The 18360-nt window shown below is 36.4% G+C and overlaps 1 protein-coding gene across 1 annotated transcript in view; it reads left to right on the top strand.

The window, feature by feature from the left end:
* Positions 1–18360, top strand: part of LOC109101841 (corticotropin-releasing factor receptor 1) — a 116743-nt gene that overhangs the window by 63753 nt on the left and 34630 nt on the right. The window contains exon 6 of the mRNA XM_042727869.1: positions 2–108. Coding sequence (XP_042583803.1) covers positions 2–108 — 107 coding nt within the window. The remainder of the gene's footprint in view (position 1; positions 109–18360) is intronic.

Raw genomic sequence — 18360 nt, forward strand, 5'->3', positions numbered from 1 at the left:
GAAGAAGAGCAAGCTGCATTACCACATTGCAGTCATCATAAACTACCTGGGACACTGTATCTCTCTGGGAGCCCTGCTGATCGCCTTCATCCTCTTCATGAGGCTCAGGTGGGTGAGTGCCTCTGCTGTGAGGGGAGCAGAATTGAACATTTGCATTAGTCACACCGGTGGACTTGCATGAGAGAGATTCATGTTTGAACCGCTGCTACTGCGTTGTGGAGTGGATGAAAAAGTAACTGAGGATTCTCAGGACTGTAAAAGATTTAGGGGGAAATTTGCTGCTCCAAACACATACCATAATATATTACACATACTATTGGGTGTCAAATGAAGCAAAAAATTATTTGGGTTTCAACATGGTTGCAGATTTTTCTCCTCATGCATTAAGAAAATAGTAGAAATAGGGAAAATGGAGCAATAAATGATTGTGGTTAGCAAAGCTATATTAACTATACATTTGGAATTTGATGAGAATTTTGATTTGTGTCTCTTGACTTATGATTGCAGATCTTGGTATCTTTGATTATTTGCACATTTGAGATTAGTTTTAGACACTGCTAAGATCCCCACTGAAACTGCAGGAAAAGCCATGAGAATGTTTGTCTTATGATATTTATTTAGCAAAAAAATAAAATAAAATAAATATATATATATATATATATATATATATAAAATCATATTATATTATATGTAAAAATATAATATATATATAAATATTACATATGTCTGTGTGTGTATATACAGCGGTGCACATAAGTGGTACGCAGGTGCGCATGCACAACTAAAATTCAAATTGCACTGTGTAAATAAGTTCAGAGCGCTCATTTGCATACCGACATGGTTGACAGCTGTTAATGCACAATTACAATTTTAGATCAACAAACTGTAATACTATATAAGATTTTCTTTCGAACAAGAGCATACATCTAGGCTATACGCTGCCATTTTCAAGGCACAATGCAAAACTGTGACATTTCATTCACTTACGCTCTTCAATCGACAGCGCTAAACCCGGCAGCACATATACTTACCCACCTGATTTTAAGTTTGAAAATTATGAAAATTCATGTGTAAAAATTTAAATATTAGCATTTTATTTTTGTTTACTATAAAATAATTGTATTTTTTATTTAATGCTCCCTTTTTATTTTAAAATACAATAGTTTTATATAATAGTTAAAAAATAAAGTGCAATATTATTATTATTATTATTATTATTATTATTATTATTATTATTGTTATATAATAGTTATATTTAATGGGTCACACTATGTGCAGTATGAGGACCAAACCAAATCTCCAGGTGCTCTTATGAAAACAAGGCTGAAAAACTTGTTTGCACCCCTATATATATATACAGTGTGTGTGTGTGTGTGTGTGTGTGTGTGTATATATATATATATATATATATATATATATATATATATATACAGTCATGGCCAAAAATATCAGCACCCTTGGTAAATATGATCAAAGATGAAAATGAATCTGCACTGTTAATCCTTTTGATCTTTTATTTAAAAAAAATCACAAAAATCTAACCTTTCATTGGATAATAAGAATTAAAAATGGGGGGGAAATATCATTATGAAATAAATGTTTTTTCTCTAATACACATTGGCCACAATTAACGGCACCCTTTTATTCAATACTTTTGAAACCTCCATTTGCCAGTTTAACAGGTCAAAATGTTCTCCTATAATGCCTGATGAGGTTAGATAACACCTGACAAGAGATCAGAGACCATTCCTTCATCCAGAATCACTCCAGACCCTTTAGATTCCCAGCTCCATGATGGTGCTTCTTCTCTTCAGTTCACCACACTCATTTTCTATAGGGTTCAGGTCAGAGGACTGGAATGGCTATAGCAGAAGCTTGGTTTTGTGCTCAGTGACCCATTTTTATGTTGTTTTTGAGGTTTGTGTTTGGATTATTGTATGGTCGAAGATCCAAACATGGCCCATGTGTCTAAACAAGATGTCCAGGACCTCCAGCAGAAATATAGGCCCACGACATTAAAAATACAGCAGTATATTTCATTGTACACATGGGGTACTTTTTATCTAAAAAACATAATTCATATGACAATAAAAAGCCAGTCCCATTTGAAGTTCCAGTCGTGTCTGATAACTGAATATGCAAAGCCAGTCCCATTTGAAGTTCCAGTCGTGTCTGATAACTGAATATGCTGGAGTTTGTTTTTGGATGAGCTAGGAGAATTTTTCTTGAAACCCTCCCAAACAACATGATGTAGATGTAGGGGCTGTTTGACGATTTTTTTTTAAAGGTTTTCTGACTCCGAGACTAAACTTTTTTCTGCAATTCTCCAGCTGTGGTCCTTGGAGAGTCTTTAGCCACTCAAACTCTTCTTCTCACTGTGCATTAGGATGATATAGAGACACGCCCTCTTCCACACAGATTTATAACATTTTCTGTTGATTGGAAATTCTTAATTATTGCCCTGATGGTGGAAATGGGAATTTTCACTGCTCTGGCTCTTTTCTTAAAGCCACTTCACTAATTTGTAAACCTCAATTATCTTTTGCTGCACATCAGAAATATATTCTTTGGTTTTTCTCATTGTGAAGGATGATTAAGGGAATTTGGGCTTTGTTTTCCCTCATATTTATATTTCTGTGAAACATGAAGCCTTGGATGGATAATTTCATGTTCATAATCACCCTGGAGTGCTCAAAATTGTGAATATGAATGGGAATATACTTCTGAGATATTTTATTTTACTACTTTATATTTCTAGGGGTGCAAATAATTGTGTCCAACGTGTATTTGAGAAAAACATTAATTTCATAATAATATTTCCCCCCATTTTAAATTCTTATTATCCAATGAAAGGTTAGATTTTTGTGATTTTTTTTTTTAAACGATCAAAAGGATCAACAATGCAGATTGATTTTCACAGCTTCTTTGATCATATTTACCAAGGGTGCCAATATTTTTGGCCATGACTGTGTGTGTATGTGTGTATATGTATATATATATATATATATATATATATATATATATATATATATATACACACTGTATATATACTGTATGTATATATATATATATATATATACACTGTATATATACTGTATGTATATATATATATATATATATACACAGTACACACACACACACACACACACACACACACACACCAATGTGACCTTCTATTTTGTATCTTCTGTAGATCACTTTATTGCGTGTGCAAAAAATAATCCCAAATATACAGATATCTCCACAAATTATTCCTTTTCTAGACAGCTCTCCAAAATTGTCCAGTATCCTTTGCTTGGATCAACATTAAATCAGTTTAACTGAGAGGGACACATGCTCAGCCCCCAACACAAATATAGGCTGTCTTCTTGTCACATCCCATCAGTAAATCAGTTGATTTTCCAGCTGCTGACAGAAACTATACATCAGGTGGTCAGCTGAATGAAAGAGAACAGAGAATTGTAGATGCTCTCTGATCACAGGCGACGAGCCCTTTTTGGGCTCAGGCTTCGGGGTCCAAGGACAACCTGCCCAGGTTATCTCTCTCTCTTGTCAAGGCACCTGAGAAATCAATAAATCTTGGGTCAGCGGAGTGATCCCAGCAATGACATTTTAGACTGATGGTGTAGAAATTAAGACATCTTACTGGCACATCAAGGGCATGCACACTCCTCTTCATAGTTATTCCAGTCCAGAAGTGCCATTTTAGAGATGAGAACTGAATGAACTGAAGTGTTTAGAGATGAGAACTGAAGGCCTTCATTGAGGTGGCTCTCATTATATTATGCTCAATCAAACTGAGAGACTTGTTTTCTATGGGATCATGTCCAAGCCTTAATTAGCTTGGATCAATGTGCCAAACTGAGGAGGAGAATAGTTACGTATTTCAGCATTCCCACATACTCTTTGGTGTTAGGGCCACAGATTGAGGCGAGTGAGCAGATGAAATATCCATGCTGTTTAGGATTATTTAGACTAGATTATCCCAGACTTAATCTGCCTTTATTAATCCGAGGAAGATATTCTGGCATCTTTCCCTGGATTTCCAATCAAAATCACACTAGGAGTTAGCTGACAGATTTATTGGATGCTGCTTTTCACAACAATGTGCCCTGCTGATAACCCTCTGTCTGTCTAGCTAATGTTCCCAAATCAGGGCGTCATGGATGTATTGAGGGTGGATGCGAGAACAGAGGTTGTAAAGTTGTAGTTGGGGTCAAGCGGGTCCTCTAGCAGGGAAAAAGTGTAATGAAATACACAATAAACCGATGTTCAGGATAAACACAGAGTGTTCTTGCACTCAGACCATCCAGACATTTTGTGTCTGCCCACAAGGACAGAAGGACAGGAGTATTAAATTGGCTCATTAATGTTTCAGCAGACTGCATTTGCACAGCAAGATTATCAAGGATTTGAAAGTGTTTCTGGGACATCATGAATATGTAAATATACAGTATGTTTATATACAAATTGTAATATAAAAATGTAAATCATTAATACATAGAAGTAAATCTGAATATATAGTTTTGAATACGTATTTATAAGTCTGAATATATAGATAAAATAATTGTAAATCATGAATACATGTATAGGAGTTAATCTGAATGTATATAAATGCAAATCTGTATATACAGTCTACATAAATATATCTTTACTAATAGGCATGTCAGTATAGGTGGATGTTCTTAATGCTTTTTTTTTTTTTAATGAAAACAGTACATCTTTGTATCCTGTACATGTATCAATGCAGATATTGTACTATATTAATTATTGTAATTATTGCGGTCCATCACATGCTGCTGCAATTATCTCATTAAAATCTCTATTTGAAATCAGATGATGTTGTTTCCCTATCTCTCTTAGACACGTTAAATTGTGTAGAAAATATTAACACTGTCACCGTGAGGACCTGTTTGTACCACAGCCAGCCTTTTTAAAGTAGAAGGAAAATACTCATTTTGGTTTAGATTAGCAAGATGCACTTACAATAATTAATATAGTACAATATCTGCATTGATACCGGTATACAGGATGTATAGGCATAATGTTTTCATTTTAAAAAAGTCTATTGACATGCCTGATAATAAAGATATAATTATATAGGTTTGTAGACAATAAATATTTTCCGATTTACAATGTTAAGGATTTATTAATATATATTTTGATTTACAGTTATATTTTCAGAATTATAACTACATATTCACAATTTAAATTTATATATTTAGATTTATTCTGCACTGTCACTAAGATTACAGAACGCTGTAACCTCTCACATAATTTTAGAAATGGCATTGTATTCTATATCAGTGCTCACCTGTCAACCGAGTTTAACCGGGCTCTTCCGTCATTCACAGAATGAGAATAAAAAGCAGGAAGCATCAAAGTTTGAAAGGAGAGCAAAGCTGCCGTGGGTGGCACCATTGAAGGGCTCACCCGCAACAGCTCAGGTCAACATAAGTGACAAGCCGCTGTTGGCAGCTAGCTTTTTTTTTCATCCTGTGTCTTAACAAAAGGCTAGACTGGGAGAACCTTCCTGTCCTGTGTGACACATAAACCTTCTTACATGTGCCCTCAGGGCAGAGACAGGAGGGAATGCAGAGAAACGGAATGACAGTAAACACCATAGCGTTTCTCTACATATAATGTCTCAAAATAAACCATAATAAATGCAAGCTGAAAACCCAGAGGCTCTTTATCCCACAAGGAAAAAAATTTTTATCTCTAAAAAGTACTTTTCTAAGGAAAATAGTGCATATATTTATCTTTGTGAGCTCCATAGTGGCTTTGATTATGTGTGTCTAACTAAATTGAATAATGCTTCATTATTTCAAACAATCAGAGCTTTTACCTAAAACACAAACAAACAAATCCACAAAAGGAGCAATTGTGATTTTGTGTGACTGTAACTAGAATAGTTTATGATTTTGGTTACTGTGTTAATGGCCTAAAATTGCATCACTCAGTGCTTTTGCCTGTGACCCCTCTCAACATAAGCTGCAGAGGATTGTGATTGTGGATCCCGACTCTGAGCGGGCGATTATTCTTATATACTATAACTAGAATACTATGTTAAAATTGCCACATTAGTGGGATAAGCTTTTTAACAGTTGATGTTTATTTAGACTAAGGTTTTTTGGACAGATCTGGTTTTCCCTGAGGAGGTCATGTAACTTTGTGTTGCACAAATTTTGTGATTTTAATCCTATCAGAATTGAATGAGATGGTGTTTTCCATCAAACATCCTCGGTTAAAATCATGGAGCAATTATGGTCGTCTGAGAGCTGTAATCCTGTCTTTTTTGGAATGACAATGATTGTGGTTTATTATCGTTTCACAAAGCAATCACAAAGCAAAAATCACTCCTAATTTTTTTTTGTTTGTTTGTTTGTTTGTTTTTTGTCACATACTTTGAGCAATATTTGTTGTTGTTGTTTTTGCCCAGTGCTCATTCTTTATGGACTTTTTTTGCCAAAATTCTGAGTAAAATACCAGTTGGTAGTACTGTTAATTTCCCATCTGAACATTGTTTTTATATAGTCTTTATAGTATTTAATTTATTTCACATTAAATTGTTTAAAAGTGACAGTCAAGACATTTCTTTTTCTTTTTCACATAAATTGTATTTTTGTGACTTTCTATTTATCAAAGAATCTTTAATCAATGTCCCCCTCCCATACATTAATAAGTTTCCACACAAAATATTAAGATGCACATTTTCAACATTGATAATGATAAGAAATATTTAAATATTTAAATATAAATTTAAGTACCAAATCAGCATTTATTAAGGATCATGTGACACTGGAGCAATCGCTGCTTGAAAATTCATCCTTGCCATGACCTGAATAAATTACATTTTAAAATTTATTAAAATAGAAAACAGCTATTGTAAATTGTAATAATGTTTTCAGTATTAATGTTTGCCTTTTATTTTTGAGTGAATGAGTGCAGCCTTGGTGAGCATAAGAGACTTATGGGGAACAACAGTATGGGGGTCATCCTTTAGAGCCCCAGTCACCTCTGAGTTTCAGAAAAGGCCATTGAAATTGGTGTGCAGAATTTGCTGAATATATGGGTGTATAAGGCCATCCACGTGCAAGCTCTACTTCAGTTTTGTTCTGAGGAGCCGAGGTAGTGTCTCGGCCACATCAGTGGTCAGTTGTGGCCAGAGGGACACACGTCTCCATTCCCTCCATCAGCTCTACATATGTCTGCTAGTGAGGCGCCATGTCCCAATGCCGAAGTGGCAGAAATGCCATGGGTGGAGTGAGCCGTCACTCCCAGCATACATGGCACACGAAAGGAACACCACGTTGTGAAAATACACCACTTCAGGGTAGTGTTGCTTCCGTCAATGAAAATAATGACTAAATATCGTTGTCAACGAACCTTTGTGACGAAAACAAGACGAGATGCAACGTAGATGCTGGTCATGTGACGATGACTAGAATGAAATGTATAATGCAATATCATTGATGAATAAAAACGAGACTAAATGTGGTTTACAAAATAAAAACTATGCTAAAATGTCTCTTAATTTTCATTGACCAAAAAGAGACAAAATGATATGTTTTAACGTTATTTCGTCTCGTTTAGTCGTTATTATTATTATTTTGCAGTATTTCTGTTTCCTGTGTCTCACTGCGCACACGCAACTGACATCACTTCCTCAAGGCCCACTCGGCATTATTTAGAAGATAACAACAAACAAAGTTAAACGGAATTTATACTTTCACCTGGCTCCGCTGACTGCAAGCGCACCTTCCCAAACGGACGAGGCTTTTATACTTGTCAGTACAAGTCTTGTAATAGCGACGAGGAGTAATTGTCCTCTAAAACCGCCTGGAATCACCAGTGAGAAGAAGTCATTTGCCAGTACAAGTCTTGTAATGAATGAGTTGATTAATTAAAATTTCGATTATTATTTTTATTATTTGTATTTTTTTTATTTATTTTATTTAAATTTATGTGTGTACTTCTAACAAGCAAATAGTGTATAATTAATATCAAAATTAATTCTATTTTATACAATAAAAATAAAACATACTTCAAATAAGAAGCCTTGGACAAACTATGCAAACATTATTTTCCAAAAAAAAAAAAAAAAAAAAATTTTCGTCAAAAAGCACTTGATGGAGTTTGAACTTCACATTAAACTCCTTCTGTTTCACACAAACGCCGGCACAGACGTGCATGTTCGGCTAGAATCGCCCTGAACTCATGCATGTTCGGATGCGGAGCTATGCGGAAAGTTACAAAAAATGCCGTGCACTCTGCCACGCGAAATGAGCCAGCTGGGGTCCGTCTTTGGGAGAAAAATTAGCAGATTATTATTTTTATTATTTGTATTTTTTTTATTTATTTTATTTAAATTTATGTGTGTACTTCTAACATGTTTGGTTGGTAAAATAAATGTAAATTCAAATCAGAGAGTCTTACATGTCTGGAATGGATGTATTCTTGAGTCTATAAGGTAACAATAATATAATAAGATAACCTTGTTTGAAATGGGTTTGGCTAAAAGAAAATTTTGGTTTCGTCTATACTTCTAGATACTTCTACTATATTGACTGAGTTAAATAGAATTGCATTACTAAAAAGAGACTAAAATACCATTTTCATTGACTAAAACTAGACTAAATGTCATCAGTTTTCGGCGACTAAAACTAGACTAAAATATCATCAGTTTTCGTTGACTATAACTAGACTAGACTAAAAAGAGTATGAACGTGACTAAAACTAATAAAAACTAAAATGACAGCTTCACACAAAGACTAGACTAAGACTAAAATTAAAACAGGCCAACAAAAACAACACTACTTCAGGGCATAGAGCTGCCTAGTAAAGGGGGCTCTAGCCTGAGAGATGGTATTTACCACTGCTGGAGATAGACCTCTGAGTTCCTCCTCATCCTATCCAGGGACCAAATATGGAGATTCCAGATGCTCTGCACAGGGGAGAGTTTGCTCTTCTCCCAGTTGTCCAAAAGCCAGGTGTTAAAGGACCTGGTCCCTGTGCTCGCAAACCAACTCCCTGGACTGAGCTAGAATCTACCAGTCTTTAAGGTATAATCAAAGAAACGGTCTGTGACTAAGAAGGACAGGGACATGAATGTATGCGTCCTTCAGGTCTATCACCACGAACCAATCCTGGTGCCTGACACATGTGAGCATGTGTTTGACTGTGAGCATTCTGAACGGGAGCTTGTGAAGGGCCCAATTCAACACTCGATGTAGGACCGGCCTAAAACCACCACCTTTCTTGCACACTATGAAGTAAGAACCCCTTCTTCATCTTGGTGGAGTGGCAGGTTTTACTGCATCCTTCGCTAGAAGATTTGCAATTTCCTGCCGTAGAACAGCAGCATTCTCTGCTCACACTGAGGCAAAGAGGACACCACTATACCTGAGCGAGTGCCTGATGAACTGAATCATGTAACTGAGTTGGATTGTCCTGACCAGCCAACATGAAAGGCTGGGAAGCAATAAACACGCATCCAGGCACTGCACTAGCGGTACTAATGGGACAATACCCGGCGTACCCAAGGCAGGGAGCCCGCAGCAAGGCAGAGCAAGGTCCATCACATCGGGAGTTTTTGCGTGTACTGATCTTGGTCCAGGGGCCCGAGGCAGCAGAGGAGCCGCATAAAGCACTTACCTGAACTTGGGCATGAAGCATCAGAATGTGGGAAGGCAAAGGAGTCATCTTGAGACAAGATCCACAAACACTGTGATGAAGAATGAAACCCAGGGAAGGAGGAAACTGCTCTTCTATTGAAAGTGTAAACTTCCCCCAAGAAGAGTTAGGCTAGCCTGCGATCCTGGGGCAAGCAGGTGTGTAGCCTCTCCATCCCTTGGTTGCCCATCTCTGGACCTCTTTGAAGCCTTACGTGGGTTCATAGTAGCCTGACGAGGGTAGTGAGGACGAAGGAACGCGCAAAGTGTGTCCTGTCCAAAAGCAGTGCATTCCATGTCTTTGTGAGCTCCCCATGCACTTCCTGGAGGAAAGGCACCAGGCAGGAGGGCACTTGTCCCTCCCAGTTCCCACAAACCAATCATCAAACAATGAGTGCTTGGGGGAGAGCAGTGGAACGTATTCCAACCCAATGTTCATGGTGGCCAGAGCGAGCAAAGCCACCAACTACATGCTGGAGCTGATACTCTCATAGGTGATTGGGGCTTTCAAGGACGACCTCAACACACGTAGGAGTGAACGTCAGAAAGGGAACTATTCTTAGCATGAGGATTCAACTACATTTTTTAAGTCAGTTTAATGTAATTTATGTTGAAATGACTTGCACAACCAAATTTAAGGTAGCAACTGAAGTCAAGTTTTTAAGTTAAAATGGGTGATTCTATTTTTTATAATTTTAGTTTTAGTTAACAATAGTAACCCTGTTAACGACCCCAAGCTTTTGATCGGTAGTGTATGTATATATGTAAAACTACTATAAAAAAACTGCTTTCATCTGAATAGTGCTTTAGAGGTGTGATAATTCAGTGACTTTTCTTTATGTAGTCACTCTTGAAACAGTCAGAAGTAAACTTAGTAAACTTTTCTTAACTATTCTTCCTTTAAGCAGCATTAGATGAGGAGGACCTCTGCTCTTCTATTTCTGTCCATGCTTACGCAATGAGAGTCAGCAGGGTGATAGAGTCAGCAGACCTCGGAGCACATGGCCACTGTATGAGGCAATGGCACTTCGCCAGCACCCACACTGTACTCTGCAAGTGGACAGACAGGTCGCTCTTACTGGGACCCAGCACGCGATGTTACCAGTACATCTGCACACCATTTATGCTCAAGGACGCTCTAGGAGGCTCATTCCTCTGGTGCTGCAGGCACTGCACAAAGCAGCCACAGCTTGTTAGCATTGAGCTCCCTGCAGTTTATGATTTTGGTTACAGTGTTAATGGCCTAAAATTGCATCACTCAGTGCTTTTGCCTGTGACCCCTCTCAACATAAGCTGCAGAGGATTGTGATTGTGGATGCCGACTCTGAGCGGGCGATTATTCTTGAAAGAACACATCTTAAGTGGAAAAGGCTTGGTGCAGTGGATCAATGAGAAGTGAGTGATGAGGCGGAGTACTCAAATAGACAGCTGTGATAACGCACTCCTATTAGTGCAGGCAGTGGGAATGCTAATAACCAAAACACATGCAGTTGTGAGCAGGCACCGGAAGACTGCAAGACCCATGCAGAGACAAAGTAAGAGGCATGTGAAAGGAAGTGCTGCATAAAAACCGTACGGATTGTATGAGTGGAGATTCAAGTGTTTCAAGTGTTCACAATTGATTTTTGCACAGGTATAGATTTCAGGAGGAGGAGAATGTAATTTCTAAATTTACTATTAGGGTAGTATTTATAAAAACAACAGAAAGGAGGACACTTTTCAGGATTCAGTGAAGCCAGGACAAAAACTGCAACATAATACGAAACCTACAAGCAATGACAGAAATTAAATCATCCATTAACCGGATAGTTCACCCAAAAATTTCAATTCTGTCATTACTTACTCACTCTCATGTTGTTCCATGTTGTTTCTTTCTTCAACTGTAGAAGATACAAAAGAAGATACTCTGAAGAATGTGGGTAACCAAACAGTTGCTGGTAGTCATTGACTTACATAGTATGCAGAAAAAAAATACAGTGGAAGTCAATGGCTACCAGCAACTGTTTGGTTACCCACATTCTTCAAAGAATCTTCTTTTGTATTCAACAGAGAGAGTATAATAATGAGAGTGAGTATAATAAAATATTAAAATATAGTAAAATTATCATTGCTTTAAGGGCAACTTTTCTAACCTTACATGCGTGCATGCATGCATTTACACTGCAGCTACAGTTGCGTAAATTGTTATGAGATTATTAATTTAAATATAAAATATTGAATATAAAAGCATAAAATGTTGAAAAAAATATGAAACTTAAAATGCCGGTAGGTGCCGGCAAGTCATTGTCTTAATAAGCGAATCATTGATTCTTTCAAACAACAGATTCAGTCAAAGCAGCTGATTCATTCAGGAACAAATTTAAAGGGGTCATATGATGCAATTTCAAGTTTTCCTTTCTCTTTGGAGTGTTACAAGCTGTTCGTGAATAGATAAGATCCCTAAAGTTGCAAAGACTAAAGTCTCAAACCCAAAGAGATATTCTTTATAAAAGTTAAGACTTGTCCAAGCCCTCCTAAAATGCCTTGTTTAAACACGCCCCCACATGTCTACATCACGATGTGGGAAGATTTGCATAACTCCGCCCAAATGTTCACGCAAAGAAAGAAGGAGTAACCTTTGATTCTCGCTGTTGCCTTCCATAAGTATTGGAACAGTAAAGACAAAATTGCTTTCTCTGCTATGGAGTCAAGACATTTGCAAATATGATTAAAAGATGAATATGCAACAAAACTACAGAATGTCACAATTTATTATTAGGTCTTTTGACACATACGTGTTTTAACAAATAAAAAGAACAGCACTTTTAGAGTTCATCCCACTATTTGATGTGAGCATAAGTATTGGAACAGTTGAATTTAAGGCAAATGTAAAAGATTAAAAGCTAATATTTAGTTACAGATCCCTTGCATGCAATCAGAGCAGTGAGTCTGCAACCCATAGACATCACCAGACTCTTGGTCTTATGCTTTGAAATGCTTTTCCCCAGCCTTTAATGCAGCCAATTCCAACTGTTGCTTGTTTTGGGGAGTTTCTGCCTTTAGTCTCCTCTTCAGCTGGTGAAATTAATGTTCAGTCAGATTTAAATCTGGAAATTGATTTGGGCAATCTAAGACTTTACATTTCTTTGCCCTGATAAAGTCCTTGACTGAACTGGCAGGGTGTTTTGGGTCATTGTCCTGATCTAATATGAAGTGCTTTCTAATGAGTCTGGTGGCATTTTCTTGAATATTGATAGCCAAGATGATTTTGTACCCTTTCAAATTCATTCTGCTACTGCCATCATACATACATTTGTGAAGAATCTTGCCTTTCTGTTGTTGGTGCTGATCAGAGGTTTGCATCTTGCTGTGTAGCTTCTGTAATTCTGTGTCAAGTTCTCCTGCGGACTGTAGATTGACAGAGCATCACCCCAGCTTTCTGGAGGTTGTTGGTAATTTTACAGACATGTATTTTAGGGTTCACAGCTTTTATGATTTGTCTGTCATCAACTACTGTTGTTTTTCTCAGCCAATCAGGTCGTCGTTGGTTGCTGATGTCTCCAGTAGTTTCCAAACTCTTGATTTCTCCATGACCTTTGTTTTTCCTATAGCTCTAATTGACTTCTTTTTTTCTTTTAGCATCCAAATTGCTTGATTTTCTTTGAGAGTCGGCTTCCTCGTCTTCATCCTGGTTTGTGTGTGTCATCATCGAATGCAAGACTTGGAATGCAGAAGCAATGGATATAACTGATAAGACACATTCCCTCTTTTAATATCTGAAGAATTAATGCAACAGGACACAGCTGAACACTTAGAAAGACCTGTGAGGCAACTGTTCAAATACTTATGCTTACATCAGACAGGGAGATGAAACTCTCAAAGTGCTGATCTTCTTAGCTGGTAAAACATCTTTGTGTTGAATCACCCAATAATAAAATGTGACATTCTGTAGTTTTGTCTCATATTCATCTTTTATTCATATTAACAGATTTCTTGACTCCACAGCAAACAGAACAATTTTGTCTTTACTGTTCCAATACTTATGAATGGCACTGTATATATATATATATATATATATATATATATATATATATATATATATATATATATATATATATATATATATATATACCATTGGATAAGGTATCAGATAGTGAGTATCTTAAAAGGAGGACAAATGAGCATTTGAATCAAGCATATGCTGGTAGACAGACATGGCATTTCAAAACCGAACTGTCTGACCTAAAACTGGACAGTGGGCACCCTATTTTCAGTACTGCAATTATAAATTTAATTTATAAAAAATGACCTTTCATAATAAATCGCAGTTGTAGTGCATCATTCAAAATTGAATAGAGAACAAAAATTCTTCCATTTACATTTACATTTAGTCATTTTGCAGACGCTTTTATCCTAAGCGACTTACAGTTGGGGGATACATAAAGCAATTATTCTTAAAGAGCCAAATAGACACAGGGAGTGCTTGTAATACCAAGTTTTAGACATTGTACAAATAAGTACAAGCTAGAAAGAGGAGGAATAAATAAGGAGAAAGACCTTTTTTTATGATGATGATGAAATCAAGTAGCTTCGGAAGAGATGAGTTTTCAGCTGTCATTTGAAAATTGTCAGGGATTCCGCATTCTGGATTGGGGTGGGAAGATCATTACACCAGCCAGGAATGGTGAATGAGAATGTTCTGGAAAGTGATTTTGAGCCTCTCTGTAATGGTAGCACGAGGCGTCGATCACCTGCGGATCTCAGAATTCTGGAGGGGATGTAGATTCGTAGTAGTGAGTGGAAGTAGGCGGGTGTTGAGCCTGTGGCTGTTCTATTTGCAAGCATCAATTTCTTGAACTTGATGCGAGCCGCAACCAGTAGCCAGTGCAAGGAGATAAAGAGAGGTGTAACATGGGCTCTTTTGTGCTCGTTGAAGACCAGTTATGCTGCTACTTTCTGAATCATTTGTAGAGGTTTGATTATGCTTGATGGAAGTCCAGCCAGAAGAGCATTGCAGTAGTCCAGCCTAGAAATTACAAGGGCCTGAACAAGAAGTTGTGCCGCATGCTCCGTTAGAAAGGGCCTGATCTTTCTGATGTTGTGCAATCCAAACCTGCAAGATCCACCAGTCTTTGCAATGTGGTCTCAATTGGAATAGAGATAGCAGTCAAGATTCAGAAATTCAAAGAAACTGTAATTTGTAACTAAAGCCCTATTTGAAAATTCTTTGGGGGAAAAAAAAACTAGACACTCCACTCAGGCAGCTTGAGTGGTGTAATGATTAGACTGTCTCTTGCCAACCTGGATTAGGCCACTCTGACATCTGAATCACAGGCCGGTTGGCACGGACTTATTCCAGTCCCTCCTCCAGCAACCACACTGCATCCAGATAGTTGCCTTGTTCCCTAGATATCCAGCAAAGCTTGAATGTTTTCATCCTTTACAGTCTGTTTGTTTTTAGATTGCAAAGCCTTTTTTGCAAAATGATGCTTAATCTGCTCTTTTAAATGTTAGGGTATATACAGTATGTTCGCTGGTAGAGATTTTGCTGTACCGTTTACACCTTATCATATTGGCATGGCTATGAGCGATAGAGAAAGGCTGAGAAATGCAAAAGTGCAGAACAGGACTATATAGGGCTAAAACTGCAAAAATAATACAATAAATAAATAAACGAAGAAGGGCAAATGATAAATAAATGTGTATATTGCACAAAATAAATAAATCATAACTAATTCACATACTTTACTATAGTATGAGTCATATATACATGGGGGAAGCCGTGGCCTAGTGGTTTGAGAGTTGTGGGTTCGAGTCTCGGGCCGGCAATAACATGACTGAGGTGCCCTTGAGCAAGGCACCGAACCCCCAACTGCTCCCCGGCCGCCGCAGCATAAATGGCTGCCCACTGCTCCGGTTGTGTGTGTGTGTTCGCTGCTGTGTGTGTGCCCTCTGGATGGGTTAAATGCAGAGCATGAATTATGAGTATGGGTCACCATACTTGGCTGTATGTCCATTCACTTTCACTTACATACACTACATGCATACAAACATATATATTTTTTTATTTATCAAATGCTGGCGATTTATTACTAATCTGTCCCCCTTTACTTAACATACACATAAATTGTAAGTATATGACCCAGACTGAAGAATATACAGCCTATAAGATAAAGTTATTAAATAGCAGTGCCAAACTAGTTTTGTTCATACAATTAAGTTGGTATGAGCCTACCACAGTCATTTAAACACCCACTCAGAACTGGTGTGACCCACCAGATGAGAAACACTTGCTATACTATATATATACAGGTCCTTCTCAAAAAATTAGCATATCATGAAAAGGTTCTCTAAATGAGCTATTAACCTAATCATCTGAATCAACTAATTAACTCTAAACACCTGCAAAAGATTCCTGAGGCTTATTATTATTAATTATTTGAAGGTTGACTTTTTTTGTATTAAAAACACTTTTCTTTTATTGGTCGGATGAAATATGCTAATTTTTTGAGATAGGAATTTTGGGTTTTCATGAGCTGTATGCCAAAATCATCAGTATTAAAACAATAAAAGACCTGAAATATTTCAGTTGGTGTGCAATGAATCTAAAATATATGAAAGTTTAATTTTTATCATTACATTATGGAAAATAATGAACTTTTTCACAATATACTAATTTTTTTAGAAGGACCTGTATATATACAGTAGTGCAGTCTATGTGATATGCAGGTATAGGCCGTATACCCACTAGGAAAGGTGAAGGATTTCTGTATACCCACTTAAAAAAGCACAAGGATATGTAACAACATCGTTCTGTAAGCGAGAGAAGGGGAGAGATAACACACATACTGTGTATGTGTCTACAGCAGTTTAACCGAAGGTTTAAATGTGGTTTAAAAGTGCATTGAAAATTGCCAGCTGATAACCCTATTCTCCAGGGACCATATTCTTAAGATAAATGTAACTGGCTGTGTTAAATGATTAACACTAAACAGTAAGAAATCAGTCTAGTCTCCCCAGCTGTAAATGTCATTGGCTGTCTTCTGTTTCTTATAACGAAATTATATTAAATTGACATATTGATATTACATACTGTAAGCAGTCTTTCAGAATGCTCTCAGTTACATAGATGCATATTGTATGAATTAGTGAGTGTGGTGGTGCTTATGGGGTGTCGCACATATATATACAGTACAGACCAAAAGTTTGGAAACATTACTATTTTTAATGTTTTTGAAAGAAGTTTCTTCTGCTCATCAAGCCTGCATTTATTTGATCAAAAATACAGAAAAAAATGTAATATTGTGATATATTATTACAATTTAAAATAATTGTTTTTAAATTTATTATACTATAAATGATCATTTATTTCTGTGATGCAAAGCTGAATTTTTAGGATCATTATCACATGATCCTTTAGAAATCATTCTAATATGATGATTCATTATCAAAGTTGGAAACAGTTCTGCTGCTTAATATTTTTTCAGAACATGTGATAATTTTTTAGGATACTTTGATGAATAAAAAGTAAAAAAAAATAGCTATGTTTTTAAAATATAAATATTTTCTAATAACAATATACACTACTGGTCAGTAATTTGGGGTCAGTAATTTTTTTTCTTTCTTTTTTTTAATAAAATCAATACTTTTATTCAGCAAGGATGTGTTAAATTGATAAAAAGTGATAGTAAAAAATATATATTATTAGAATATATATTATTATATATATTTTTTTTTTAATAAATGCAGTTCTTTTTAACCTTTTATTCATCAAATATATTAGACAGCAGAACTGTTTCCAACACTCATAATAAATCAGAATATTAGAATGATTTCTAAATGATCATGTGATAGACTGGATGTTACATGTGACACTGAAGGCTGGAGTAATGATGCTGAAAATTCAGCTTTGCATCACCGGAATAAATTATTTTTTAAAGTATATTCAAATAGAAAACTATTATTTTAAGTTGTAATAATATTTCACAACTTTTCAAAACTTATTGCGATCTGTCAATACTGTATATGTGATATTATCATTATATTTATTAAACTGTAGTTTAGGTCATATTGTGGTTCAGATTATCTATTGCAGTTGAAATTGAATTTTAATAATTATTTTGCAACATAAATAGGATTAGTTCTGTATTAATAGTTTGTTTCATGAGTACTGCAGCAGGCACACCCCCAGGTTTCCACTGGGGAGAACTTATGCCCACTTTTCACCAGCACTGCCAGCCAGTCAGCACCAACAGCGCCTCCCTGACCCCCACCCTCAGTTGCCATGGTGATGGTTGGCATCACAAGTACTAGTGCCCTGTGTGTGATCTGAGTGCACATTGAGCAGTTAGAGATTTGCAGACCTCCTGCTTTGAAGTATTGTAATGGCCACAATTTTATTCCTTAAGAGTTGTGCTGCTTTTAAAGGAGCTAATGCTTTATTGATCTAATTATTAAATTTTTCCCTTAAATCTGATTAGGTTAGCCTGTAATTTAAATAAGTGAGTGAAAAAGTGTTTTGTTCGTGTAAGATATGAATGTACCGAAATTAAATATCTACTTCATTTTTTGTGTTTGTGGCATAATGGACATGTCAGTTCAAGAAGTAATTTTTTTTGTTCTAATAAGTAAAATACTGGCCAATTAAAATGATGAGAACTTTTTAATTATTTTTTTCAAAGATTTTATAGGCATCTTTAGCTGTTTA

Source organism: Cyprinus carpio, chromosome A3 (genome assembly GCF_018340385.1).
Source record: "Cyprinus carpio isolate SPL01 chromosome A3, ASM1834038v1, whole genome shotgun sequence".
In the NCBI taxonomy this organism is placed as follows: Eukaryota; Metazoa; Chordata; class Actinopteri; order Cypriniformes; family Cyprinidae; genus Cyprinus; species Cyprinus carpio.